At 60.7% G+C, this 13,633-nt stretch overlaps 1 protein-coding gene across 1 annotated transcript in view; it reads left to right on the top strand.

Annotated features, from left to right (window-relative positions):
• ARHGAP44 (Rho GTPase activating protein 44) overlaps positions 1 to 13,633 on the top strand; it is a 32,608-nt gene continuing 18,975 nt past the window's right edge. Inside the window, exons 1-2 of the mRNA XM_075170136.1 lie at positions 1 to 53; positions 12,314 to 12,353. Of these exons, the coding sequence (XP_075026237.1) occupies positions 1 to 53; positions 12,314 to 12,353 (93 nt within the window). The remainder of the gene's footprint in view (positions 54 to 12,313; positions 12,354 to 13,633) is intronic.

Below are 13,633 nucleotides of genomic sequence, written 5' to 3'. Positions count from 1 at the left end.
ATGAAGAAGCAATTCAACCGCATGCGCCAGCTCGCCAACCAGACCGTGGGCAGGTAGGGATGGGGACGGGCCCTGCCCGCGCCCTGCCCGCGCCCTGCCCGCCCAACAGCCCCCATCCCGCACCCTGCCTGCCTCCTGCCTGCTCCCTGCCTGCCCCACTACCCCTGCACCCTGCCCGCGCCCTGCCTGCCCCACTGCCCCCATCCCACACTCTGCCTGCACCCTGCCCGCGCCCTGCCCGCCCCACAGTCCCGATCCCACACTCTACCTGCACCCTGCCCGCGCCCTGCCTGCCCCACTGCCCCCATCCAGCACCCTGCCTGCCTCCTGCCTGCTCCCTGCCTGCCCCACAGCCCCAGTCCCACGCTCTACCTGTGGCCTGCCTGCCCCTGCTCTCTGCCTGCCCCACTGCCCTGACCCTGCACCCTCCTAGTGTCCTGCCTGCCCTGCTGCCCCTGCTCCCTGCCTGCTCCCTGCCTGCCCCACTGCCCTGATCCTGCACCCTACCCATGTCCTGCCTGCCCCACTGCCCCAGCATCCTGCCCCCTCCCTGCCTGCCCTGCTGCCCCTGCTCCCTGTCCGCGCCCTGCCTGCCCCTCTGCCCCCATCCCACACTCTGCCTGCATCCTGCCTGCTCCCTGCCTGCCCTACTGCCCTGATCCTGCACCCCACCTCTGTCCTGCCTGCCCCACTGCCACTCCACAGTGCCCACTCCCTGCCTGCCCCGCTGCCCCTGTTCCGTGCCTGCTCCCTTGCCTGAGCCCTGCTTGCCCCACTGCCTGCTCCCCTGCCTGCTCCCTGCCTGTGCCCTGCCACCCCACTGCCCCTGGGTGCTCCCTGCTCCCCTGCCTGCCCCACTGCCCCTGACCCTGTACCTTGCCTGCACCCTGCCAGCCCCACTGCTCCTGCTCCCTTCCTGTACCCTGCCTGCTCCCTGCCTGCTTCCTATTGCCCCCGTTCCTGTCCCTGCTCCCCTGCCTGCACCTTGCCTGCCCCACTGCCTGTGCTCCCAGCCCTCAACCTTCCTGCTCCCTGTATGCCCCTTCCCCTGCTGCCCTCATCCTGCCTGCTCCGTGCCTGCACCCTGACCACCCCTCTGCCCACACCGTGCCCCGCTGCCTGCACCCTGCCTGCCCCACAGCCTGCACCCTGCCTGCCTCGCTGCCCACACCTCTCCTCCTGCCCATTCCCTGCCTCCTCCCCTGCCTGCAGCCCCAGCCTGCGCCCTGCCTGCTTGTTAACCCCTGCTGGTCCCCCTGCGCCACCCTGCCTGCCCCACGCCCTTTACCCACTGCTTCCCTGCCTGCCCCTGCCCTCACCCTGCCTGCCCCTACCCACTCCCTGCGTCCCAGGGCTGTGCCCACTGCCCGGGCACCCCAGCCCTGATGCTGCGGGGTGCTCCACTGGCCTGCTCCACCCAGCACCCATGGGTGGCCCTGGCGGGCTGTGGGGCAGGGGGTGCAGGCAGGGTACAGAGGGGCACATCGGGGTGCGGGTGGAGGGGCCGTGCCCGCGGGGGTGCCCGTGTGCGCCGATGCGCGGCCAGACCCGGGGTTTGGTGGTGGCTGTTGTGTAATTCCCGGAGATTTTGCAGCTGGTGGCGGGGGGGGGGTGTTATTTATTTTTACCTTCCCAGTGCGGTGCTGGGGCACCAGCACCGGCACCGTCATGGCTGGGGCGTCGGGCTCAGCATCCCCTCGCGGAGCCGAGGGCTTGGACTTCCACTGGCATCTCCTGCCTCTCCCCTCGCCGTGTCCCCCGTGGCGATGGAGGACCCCCGGCCGGCTCTGGGTCCTCGGCCGGGCTGGAGGTGGTGGGTGGTGGCGGGTGGCTGCCGCCCGGCCCCGGCGCACGGGCACGGGGCTGGGGTGGGCACAGGGCACCGCCTCGGGGCTGTGCGGGAGCGTGGTGCGGGAAGGGTGTGCGGGAACGCGGTGGCAGGAACATGGTGTGGGAATGTGATGGCGGAACGCGGTGCGGGAACGCAGTTTGGGAGCGTGCCGCAGGAATGCGGTGCGGGAGCACGGTGCGGGAATGCGGTGCAGGAGTGCGGTGTGAGAACGTGGTGCAGGAGCACGGTGCAAGACTGTAGTGCGGGAGCGTGGTGTGGAAACACGGTGTGGGAATGCGGTGCGGGAGCATGGTGTGGGAATGTGGTGTGGGAGCATGGTGCAGGAGCGTGGTACAGGGAATGCGGTGCGGGAGCGTGGTACAGGAACACGGTGTGGGAACGCGGTGCGGGAGCATGGTCCAGGGAATGCGGTGTGGGAAGGCGGTGCGGGAGCATGGTACAGGAACACGGTGTGGGAACGCGGTGCGGGAGCATGGTGCAGGGAATGCGGTGTAGGAAGGCGGTGTGGGAGCGTGGTACAGGAACACGGTGCAGGAATGCAGTGCGGGAGCATGGTACAGGGAACGCGGTGCGGGAGCATGGTATAGGGAACACGGTGCAGGAACGCGGTACAGGGAACGCGGTGCAGGAACGCGGTGCAGGAGCGCTGGGAGACCGGCGCTTGCCTCCCTTGGGGGAGCAGCAGGAGGAGGCTGTTTTGGGGACAGAGCGTGTGGTTTTCTCCGTGCGTCTGCACTGGGCCGGGTTTGCTCTCCGGACCCGCCGAGGAGCTTTGCCACGTCTCCCGCCGGTGGCCCGGGGGGGCTGCAGGGCAGGGCTGACCCCAGACCCCACCGCTGCCGCGTGGGAGAGGTGCGCCGGGCACCGCGCGTACGCCCGGCTTCAAAATGGTGCCGCTGAGAAGGCGAGCATCCTCCTTCCCGCATCCCCCGGGAGCGCGGGGCCGTGCCGGGCTCCCCGCGGCCCCCGACTCGCAGCCTGCGGAGCGGGGACGGCGGCCGCGGGGCTTGGAGCCGCTAAACCCCTAATCCTCTTAGGGGCTCGCTGCGACGCCGGCTCCTGACGGTACCCGGGCACGGCTGCTGCCTGCGGAGCTGCCTGTGCTGCCGGACTCCTCGGGCTGGGTTTAAGGGCGGGGGGGGGACGTGGCCCCCTCTTTGCTCAGCGCTGGGATGGGGCGGCTGGAGCCTCCGCAGGGCTCGGCAGAAGCTCGGGGACCATCCTCTTCCTCGGATGTTTTATCCCTCTTCCCCACCGCACAGCCCGGAGCAGCCCTCTGCAGCCAGCTGGAAATAAGGAATAATAGATGGAAAGAGGGAATAATAGATGAAAATAGGGAATAATGGATGGAAATAGGGAATAATAAATGGAAATGAGGAGTAATACATGGAAATGAGGAATAATAAATGGAAATAGGGAATAATAAATGAAAATAAGGAATAATTAATGGAAATAAGGAATAATTAATGGAAATAAGGAATAATTAATGGAAATTAGGAGCAATAATAGAAACCTGGGTTTTGTCTCCCCTGGGAGAGGCTCGCCGGGGTACATGCGCCGTAACCCTCTGGGGTCTGAGGGGTGTCCCCTCCTGCTTGTCACCAAACTCCAGTGGGCCACCATCACCCTGCGCTGCCAGCGACCCTGAGTCCAGGGCTGGGGACCACCAGGCTGGATGCTGCCCCGAGGCTGGGGTCCGCACCGCACGTGGAGGTCGTCCCTCGCGGGGGAAGACGGGGGCGTTGGGGACAGTTTGCATGTGGCGGTGACGGTGGTGGCATCCAGCTGGTGTCACTCCTCCCAGCAGCGCCTGGGGGTGGCTGTGTTCCCCCCACCACCACGGGGCTGTGTCCCACAGGACCAGGGGGACAGCGGTGACATCTCCCCAGCCACGCTGCAGGGTGTGCAGAGGGGGACACGGTGGGGGGGTCCCAGCCCCTGGTGGCTTTTCCTACTTTTGGCGGTGCGGTTTCCTTAAAAAAAGGAAGAAAAAAGGCAGCCGAAGGGGAAAAAAACCCATCCGTGGGTCTGCCAGAAGTATCCCCGCAGGGGACAGGCAGGGGACAGGCAGGAGCAGCCCTTTGTCCCTGCGAGGTGGCCGCAGCTGGCACTCGTGCGGGGGGAGCGTGTGGCCGTCTGCAGCCGAGGGACAGGGCTTGGGCAGGGGTGGGTCAGGGTGAGGGTTAAGGTTAGGATCAGGGTCAAGGTTAGGGTCAGGATCGGGGTCAGGGTTAGGGTTAGGGTTAGGATTAAGGTTAATGTCAAGGTCAGGATAAAGGTTAGGGTCAGGATTAGCATCAGGATCAGGATTAGGGTTAGGGTTAGAGTTAGGGTCAAGGTTAGGGTCAGAATTGGGGTCAGGGTTAGGGTTAGGGTTAGGATTAAGGTTAGTGTCAAGGTCAGGATAAAGGTTAGGGTCAGGATTAGGGTTAGGGTCAAGGTTAGGGTCAGGATCAGGGTTAAGGTTAGGGTTAGAGTCAGGACTAGGGTGAGGATCAGGGTCAGGGTTAGGGTTAAGGTTAGTGTCAAGGTCAGGATTATGGTTAGGGTCAGGATTAGGGTCAGAATCCAGGATCAGGGTTGGGGTTAGGGCCAGGTGAGGATGCTGAGTTCATTTCCTTACTTTTCCAAATCCGGTCTTCAGCTCCGGTTCCCGGACTCCGTCGCATTTCTTTGCTGTTCCACTTGCGACGCTGGGGGCGAGCAGGGACCTCCCGGGCCCCTGCGGAGAGCAGAGCACCCGCAGGCACTGGGGTGCCCGGGGTGCGAGTGTGAGGGGGCCAAGCGGAGCAGACCACGCTCTGCTGTGCCCTCAGCACGTTATTTGTTTTCTTTTCTTTCATTTATTTATTTTATTTACTTTCTTTATTTTATTTAGGTCATTTCATAGATAGAAGGAACTGGGGATACTCGTCCCAGCCCAGACCCGCGCTCGGTACCCAACCTTCGGGAGAATTACTGCGCCCAATCTGTAAGGGGCCGTAATATTTATCTCCGCGGGCTGGAAAAAGGGAAGAGGAATCAATAAGTGGCTGTAAAACATTTTGAAGATGGTCTCTGCAAAGCGCTTTTATTTTTTATTTCTATTTATTTACCCGTTTCCTCGGCGGCTGAGCCGGCGGGAGCTCGCAGCCTCCCCTCGAGGTCGCAGGACGGTGGGCAGCAGCGTGCCGCAGCGCTCGCTCCGGCGGCCGAAACAGCTCCCTGAATTTTCCAGAATTGGCTCCATATGGTTTTTTTTTCCATTGGGAATAAAACAGGCGCTTGCAGCCGCGTGCGGAATAGCACGTCTGGGTTCCCGAACGGCACGGCAGGCGCTGGGGGGGACACCGGGCAGGGCGGTTTCAGCTTGGGGGGGTGGGTTTTTGACTCCTGGTCCTTTCTGAGCATCCCAAGATGTATCCCCCATCCCGGGGGACAGCGGTGACATTTCGGGCTGGACGTTGCTTTGGTGGCTCTTGGGGCAGATGCTTTTCCAAGCACCAGGACGTCTGCACGTAAATATAAAGCCTTTAAACACCGAGGTTTTATTCTCCGTGCAGCAAGAATATTCTGCAAGAAATAAGAACGTTTCATTCTGTGTGTATGAAATAAGGACGGAGGGAATAAAAGCACCGCCTGGGATTTTTCCGATGGGATTTGCAGGAGAGAATAACCCTTTAAATAGCTGGGTGCCACGTCTGCACTTTGGGGTGCCAGTGGCTCGCCCTCAGCAGACCCCCCCAGGCTTTTTGGCTTCGCCGAGTGATGCTGCGCCCCTCGGATGGTGCCGGCAGCATCCCCGCAGCCCTGGGGATATTTTTATCCTCCTCGCAAGGCGGCAGCGCTGACAAACTGAAATATTCATGGAGCGGGCTGAAGGTTTTGTCCCCGCGGCCAGCAGCCTCAGGACCTTGCGCTTTACAGGGGCTTCTCTATGATTTTCAAATCAGGACCGAAGCGTGGTCAGGATGTGACCCCGGGGGGGGGGTTTTCCTCTCCCGGGGATGCGCCGGGAGCGAGGAGCAAAGGGCCCTGTGCATCCCGTGCCGGAGGGATGCTGATGCAGAGAGCTCGCAGCCAGGAAGGGGGCAGGAGGAGAGGAAAAGAGGTTTTTCTGCCTTTAAAACTTTAAAATGGGTCCCCCGTTTTGCTCCGATTCCTTTGGTTTTCCCAGCGGTGGGCAGGATGGAGGAAAACTGGACCAGCCTTCCCCACCCGTTTCATCCCGCTTTTCCAGCCTGGCTCAGCCGAAGGTGGGTGAGCTGCTGGGAGCTGAGCCCTGGCACCGTGCCCGCCGGGTGGGCATGGCTGCCCTTAGCCGCGGCTTTGGGACACGGGGACCGTCACTCCGGGTCACCCGCCGGGGCAGGACGAGCCCGGGATGCGCTGGAGGAGGCGCCGGCGGGGCCGTCTCACCGCGTCTCGCTGGATGTTGCAGCTCGGAGTCGTCTCCCTGAGGGATCTGAGCAGCGATTTGAGGAGATAAATATTTGATGTTCAGCTTCTCGCCCGCTAAAATGGCACTGGGAAAAAATCCGCGGCTCCGTTTGGCCTCGGCCGGATCCTGGCTACGAGCCGTCGGGCTGCGTGGCCCCGGGGGTGCGGTGGCGGGGGGAGCTCAGAGGGCGGCCAGAGCTGGGGATGGCGCGGTCCTTGGACCAGCATCCAGCCTGGACCGTGATGCCCAGCGCTGCCAGGGGTTGCCTGGATGAGACCCGAGGGGCTTTCTCCTCCCTCCGGCACACGCGCCGGGTGCTCAGCGCCTTATCCGAGTGGCGTGGTTGAACCTCACCTTACCAACCTCTGAGCTTTGGGGGCTCGAGGACCTTGACTTTTCCCGCGGGTACCAGTCCCCAGGCACGTGCGGCGGCACCGGAGGGAGATGCGGGCAGGACCGGGATGGAGCCGGGCACCGTCCCGGAGCGGGACGGGGGGGATGGCGGGGCAGACCCATCCGTGGGAGTTAACGCTCCCGGCACAGGACGGCCTTGGCCGGGTTTTCGTGCCTCCCTCTGCCTGCACTCGGCCGCGAGGCTATTTTTAGGCTGGAGCAAACAGAAATCAGGGGAACCGGAGTCAGTAATTAAATAGTAATTAAATATTTATGGGCACACTGCAGCGAGGGGGTGGCCGGGGCTGGGGGTGAAAGGGGTGTTTGGTGGGCAAGGGGGTCCCTGGGGCATCGTGGACACGCTCGGCGTCTGGAGACGCATCCTCGCTCCTGCCCGTCCCCGTGCTGGGTTGCCCGCGAGCTGGGTGCGATGGTTTTTTCCCTTCGGAGAAAATATCGCTGCGAAATCCCCGTCGTGCTTTTTTTTGCTGGCTCAGGGTCAAATCCAAGGCTGGGAGCTCCTTGTCTGGGGCGGTTTGAGCATCAGAGGGGGACGGTGGGGGGTGGATGGTCCAGCCGGATGGAGATGCCTGGCACCAGGAGATGCTCCGGCTTTGCTGTAGCTCCCCAGGTCAAGGCACTGGAAGCTCACGTAGTGTTTATTTGGAAAACAACTTAATTGGCTTGATTGGTGTTGATTTCCTGCTGGCAGCAATTAGTTTTTGCAGAAGTGAACGCCCGAACCAAATTGTAGCTGTATCCTCCGCTCGTTTGCTTTTAACTCTCCATATTAATTGTCCCTTTTTTTTCCCCCAGCTGTTTGCAGGGACGCGAGTGTCTGGGTGCTGACTGAGGCTGAGGATCGTCTGGATTTGTGCTGAGAAAAACAGCTCCGGGGTGGAAATCTGGAGGGGAAGGGGAGGAGCGGGCTTTTACTTGCCTAAAGGAAAGATGAAAGCAAGCGTTGAAAGCCGGTAATCCTGGCTGCCTCGCCAAGGAATGCTCCCACGGGATGCGTGTAACTCGTAAGGCACAAAGTTTTGGGGGGATTAGGGACCAGCCAGGGAAACTGGGGAGGGTCCCTGCACCCCTGGTTTGGGTGCTGTTGTTTGCTGAGGCCACATTGCATGAGCAAAAAAAAAAAAAAAGCCCGGTTCCCCGGGGGAGGTCGTGTCCCAGCGCGGGAGCCCTGGCTGCGTCCACCCCGTGAGAGGCGGAGATGGAAATACCCACCTAAAAATGAACGGGTGGAAAGAATTGCCTAAAGCTGATACTGGTTTCAACTGGTGCACAGAGGAGATGCTTCACAGGTGCCCCAGTTGCTGGATAGCCCCTTCCCAGGGCTCTGCTGCACGTGTCAGACCCTTGAACGTCATTCCTGGGTCTGGGGTTGTGGGGTAACCATAGATGGGAGCTGAACCCCACTGCGGCGCAAGGAAAGGGGGGTCCGATGTAGCCCCCCGGCTGGGGAGGACTGGGGGTGCTGGGGAGGAGCTGGGTTGTGCCAGGAGAGGCTGGGCATGCTGGGGAGGATTGGGGGTGCTGGGGAGGAGCTGGGGGGTGCCAGGAGAGGCTGGAGGTGCTGCAGAGGAACTGAGGGTACTGCAGAGGAACTGGGGGTGCCAGGAGGGGCTGGGGGTGCCAGGAGAAACTGGGGGTGCTGGGGAGGAGCTGGGGTGTGCCAGGAGGGGCTGGGGGTGCTGGGGAGGAGCTGAGGGTGCTGGGAGGAACTGGGGTGTGCCAGGAGGGGCTGGGGTTGCTGGGGAGGACTGGGAATGCTGCAGAGGAGCTGGGGGGTGCCAGGAGAGGCTGGGGGGTGCTGGGGAGGAACTGGGGGTGCTGCAGAGGAACTGGGAGGTGTGAGCAGGAGCTGGGGTTGCTGGGGTGGCCTGGGGGTGCTGAGGAGGAGCTGGGGGTGCCGAGGAGGGGCTGGGGGTGCTAGGGAGGAACTGGGGAGTGCCAGGAGGGGCTGGGGGATGCTGGGGATGGACTGGGGGGTGTTGGGGATGGGCTGGGGTGTGCCTGGAGGGGCTGGGGGATTCCTAGGATGGAAGCAAGATGCCAGGCTGGGTCAGGGAGAGCATCTGTGCTGGAGCCAGACACATTTCCCAGCATCGGTCGCATCCAGACTGGTTCCTCTTGACGCTGTTAATGGGTTTCTGTAGGGTTGCGGTTTCGGAAGCGCCTTGGGGCTCCACGTGCTCCGAACGAAGCGCTTGAGAGCAAACCAAGAGCTGGGGCTCCTGATTCCCGGTGGGGATTCCCATCTCCCGGGGGATGGGAAGCCAAGGCGAGAGGGCTCGGGGGAGGCACGGGGACCCACAGCCGTCCTCGAGTGGGGTGCTGTTCGGAGCAGGAGGGAACACGATATGGGGAGGGAGAAGAAAGCAGGAACCAAAAAGGTTTGTTGAAGAGGGGGGGCTGAGCGGAGATGCTCAGGGCTGAGCCCGCTGAAGCTGCTTTGCCAAAATCCTCGGCGAGACGCTGCCATCCCGCCCCCAGCAAAGCAGCCGGATAATATTTCTCCATCCCTTTTGGGTGCCCTGGGGAAATCCCTGGGTACCAAGGAGGTGGCACTGGGGCACCAGGGTCTCTTTGAGCATCGCTGGGTGCCGGCAAGGGCTCAGCACCCAAAAAATACCCTCCTTGGGCAGGATCGAGCCTGGGGCCGGCAGGAGAGTCTCCGTCTCCCCGGCTGCTCCCTGGCAGGGCGTGCGTTTTGCCACCAAGCATCGCTTGCTGCAGGTTTGCAGGATGGCTCATAAAACCATATAAGCTCCTGTAAAACCGTGTTAACTTTAGGCTGAGACTTTAGAAACAGAACGGATATAATGGGATTTTTCCCGCTGGCATTAGCAGCACGGAGCTGTAACGCGATGCAATGTCAGTGGAGTAGGATGATGTTATTTTTTTAGTCTTTACGCTTAAAATGGTCACGGGGAGCGGCTTGGGCTGGGTTTTCTGTGGGTTTGGAGGCGCCGCTCGGTTCTCGCGCCCCTGGATGTGATTTGCAGGTTCTGGAGCGCTGGCGGCGGGAGCGAGTACAGAGACGAGGGGAATTCTTTGTATTTTTTTGGTGCATTCCGGAAAATTAATAAGGAGCTTTAGGTGGGGTGGCAGGACCCCGGCAGGACTGTGCACGTGTACGCTTGCAGCTGCTGAACTGCGTCCGATGGAGCTGCAGCCGGGTACGTCCGCGGGGCCGGGCTCTCCTGCGGGAGCTCTTTGCCGTGGCTGCTGGTGGCATCACCCGTAGGTTCCAGGTGCCCTGAGGCAGGAGACTTTTCCCCTGCATTGGCTTTGCAAAAACACCCCGTGGTGGCTTCTGACGCCACGTTTTACCCCGTTCTGCAAGACAAGGCGCGGGAGCGGGGGGATGCCTGGCTCCGGATGCCGGTGCTGGCAGGACGTGGTACCCGGCTCCCACCGCCGCAGCCCTGCCACATGCCCGTGCCACCGCCGGTGGCTGCAGCGTGTCCCCAAGGCCACGCAGAGACCCCCATCCCCATCGCAAGCCAGAGGGGAGGAGAAAGCATCCCGGCTCCCACAGATGCCAAAACCAGGCAGGGAAACCCGTGCTCCCGCGGCGTGCCCATCGCTCCGCCGCGTCCCCGGGCAGCTGTGTCAAGCGGCTCCAACAGCCTCCTTGCTTATTCCTATCCATAAAATGCCGCAGCCTTTTTTTCCCCTCCCTTTTTAAAGCCCAATTAATCGCTGGCAGGCTCCCCAACCTGCTTAAGCATCCCGGGATGTGGCAGGGCTGGCGCGGGTGGCTGTGCCGGAGCTGGGGGATGCTCTCTGTTAAAGCCACTGAGGTTTCTCACGCTGAGGAAATGCTTAAAAGCAGAACAAGACCAGATTTTTCTTATTTTGTTTGAAACGTCGTTTTCTGCTTCCCGAATGCACGTCAGAGCGTAACACGTGTCAGTTTGTGGCTGCTGGGAGAGAGAGACCTGCCGGCACGGGACCATGGGGTCTGCAAAACCCATCCGTCAGCCCGGCTGGAAGAGCAGAAAACGCACTAAAAACGTCATTTTTGGGGGAATATTTTCCCAACGGTGCAAGGGCAGGAGGGACTTCTTTCTCCCCCGGCCTTTTTTTAAAGTTTGGAAATGATTTCTGGAGCGCAGAGCGAGCGGCAGGGATGCCTGCACGTGGGTGCGCGACGCTCGCCTGCATCCCTGCCACCTCCTTCTCCTTCGGGATGCTAAATATATCCTGAGCCGGGAAGCAGGGACGGCCGTTGTGTCTGTGCCGGTGGATATTTGCTGTTTTCTTCCCCGTTTGTGTTAATTCTGCGGCGTTTCCAACCCTGTCCGTAAACGATAGCGAAGGTGATTTGCAGAAGAGGAGGAGAACCTGAGCAGCCCTGGCTCCCGGGTGGCCAGCGCATCGCTTGCGTTTCATATAGAAGATATTGCAATGCGTTCATTTAAATCCCTTTTTTTTTTTTTTTTCAAATTAAAATAAAGAGGGGTTGGGGTTTTTTTTTTTTTTTCATTTTTTAAAACAAACTTAAATCAGACACTGGGACAATTTTCGTACACAAACCAGATTTAATGCAGTTAATTTACACTTTATAAAAGTCTTTGGTCGTGGTGTATTTGCGGATGAGCCCGTAGACCAAGCCCTGCCCTGGCTGGTGCCGCTGCCGTGCCGGGCTCGCTCTTTGAACCTTGCTCTGCTGGTGCTTATTCCTTATTTCCACTTTTTCAATACTTCACTCGGTCTCTTAAAGCCGAGAAATCAGCTTGGATAGCAGAAAGCAACCAGGGCTCAGGCAATAAAGGTATTTTTTTAAAGGATGAGAGCACCGAGCTTTCATTGTTTGTTAACGAACCTTTAGGGACCAATTGGCTAAATCACAGCTCTGCCCAAGCGCATCTTGACGGAGGTCATTTTTCAAAGAGAGATGATGCACTAAAGTTGTAAAAAACCCCTAAGAAAATGAATAAATGATCCAGACTGTGACGGTTTAAATAAGCCTGAGCGGATCTGGTGAGGAATGGCCGCAGGGGCTCCGTGGGCAGGGATGCTGCGGGTCCGTGCGTGGCCGAGGAGGGTCTTGCAGAGGGTTCGTGTCTCCTTCTGCACCCCCGGTGCTCCTCGCTAGCAAAGACAGCGATGACACGAGCTCTGGAGTGGTAAATCCGTCTCCGACGAGCAGCCGGGAGGGTTACGGTGAAGCCCCGGGCAGCAGCTGCCGCCGCAGATTCAGTCGGCTGCGTCGGACCGAAGAGGCTCAGTCGTGCGGAGGGGTTGTGTCCTTGAAATCCGCGGTGCTGAGGGTCTGCACGGCCCGGGGAGCTGCTTCTCGTGCCGCCTCCCTCTGCAGCACTGCCCGCATCCTCCTGGGAATTTAGCATCCCTGTTTTGCTGGGGATAATAGAAAAATAAGGGGGAGATCAGGGGAGGACCCTAAATTGGTGGGGGATGTGGCACCCTCACAGTGAGCCGTGAAGATGCTCCATCCTTTGCTTATTTAGGAGATGAGGCGATGGCTGGTGGGACCAGAGAGCCTTAAATCACCGGCTGCATCCCGATGGAAAAGCACGTTCAGCCGTGCCCGGTACCACAGCGTGCAGCCCCGGCGCTGCCGCGTGTGCCGGACCCTTCGCCGACGCTTTATGTTCTTTCTTGTCTTGCAGGGCTGAGAAGACGGAGGTTTTGAGCGAAGATCTCCTGCAGGTGAGGTCCTCTGCGGCTAGTCCGACCTGCACCCAGGGTGCCTGTGGGTGCCCAGGCACCCACCCGTGGGTGCTGGATGCGGCAGCAGCTCCGTGCCGGTCGGTGCTGCGGTGTCCTGCAGCGATGAGATGGGCTGGGAGGAAGAGGAGGGGGTTGGGAGGGTGGGAAGCAGATTTTCTCCCTCCCACACGCCCTCCCAGCCCTTTCCCAGCCTGGTTTTCAGGTCAGCTGGAATTGGATCCAGTCCTGTCTCCAGGATGGCAACCTGACACGGCCGGCAGGATTGCGGGCGCCTGCGTCTCCCGTCTCTGCTGCAAAACCTGCCCTGGGGATGGGACGTGTGACAGCAGGGGACAGTCCCCAAAGCTGATGGGTTGGCTGACTTCAGGAAAACAAACCCGAGCCAAAACCCTCACGTGGTGCCTTGGAGCGTGGGCTGTGACGCTCGGGTCACGGTCCCTTGGGGACATCTCGTCTTGGTGCTTTTTGCACCAGGGAGGGGGGCGGCTGAGAAAGTGCCAGGGCCGTGAATTCACAAATCCATCGCTGGATTCCGGAGGTTTCTAACACACCCCCACATTCTTTAAATCATCAATCTCGTAACTTGGGCACCGATGAGCAAAACAGCTGCCCAGGCGGCGGTGAGGGTGCTCAGCCCTCCTCATCCTCACGGCGCGGGCATCCCCTGGCATCAGCCAGTCCGGCCGTTCTTGGATCCGCTTCAAAACTTGTTTTGGGGATAAGCTGATGTATTTATACCAGCTTGGGAATTTGGTCTGTGCCATTGCTGTCAGGTAGCGGATTCTGCCGAAACAGCCAGAGAACCGGGGTGCAAGGGTGCTGGTGGCAGGAGGCGGTGACCTGCAGGTGACGGTGGCTGCAGAGTGACCTTTAGTTCTTTCTGGTCACCGTGTCCTGCCTACGTGTTGCCCTCGCTTGGACCTACGGGTGCTGCTCCCTGCACGCGTCAGGCTTTAGCCAGAGCCGTGTGTTAGCCAAAAATGTGAGCGGGGTTTGAGTGAGCTGTCCCTAAAGGCGAAACTGCGCTGGAAGAGGTGAAACGAAGCTCTGTTTGCAAATGTTCCAGCCGAGCACATCGGTTAATCCCTCCCACAGCCTCTTGCTGCTTTTCTGGGGATTTAGCAGCCGTTTCCATCACGACTGGGACCAGCCGGACCCGTGCAGGGTGGGCACGAGGTTTGGTCTCCGGTTGCACCAGCACCGGCACCACGCACGGCGGCGGTGGGTTGGTTTGCGGTTCGGCAGCGCCGTCCTCGCGG

Source organism: Calonectris borealis, chromosome 20 (genome assembly GCF_964195595.1).
Source record: "Calonectris borealis chromosome 20, bCalBor7.hap1.2, whole genome shotgun sequence".
NCBI classification, from domain to species: domain Eukaryota; kingdom Metazoa; phylum Chordata; class Aves; order Procellariiformes; family Procellariidae; genus Calonectris; species Calonectris borealis.
This window is presented reverse-complemented; position numbering and strand designations above follow the sequence as displayed.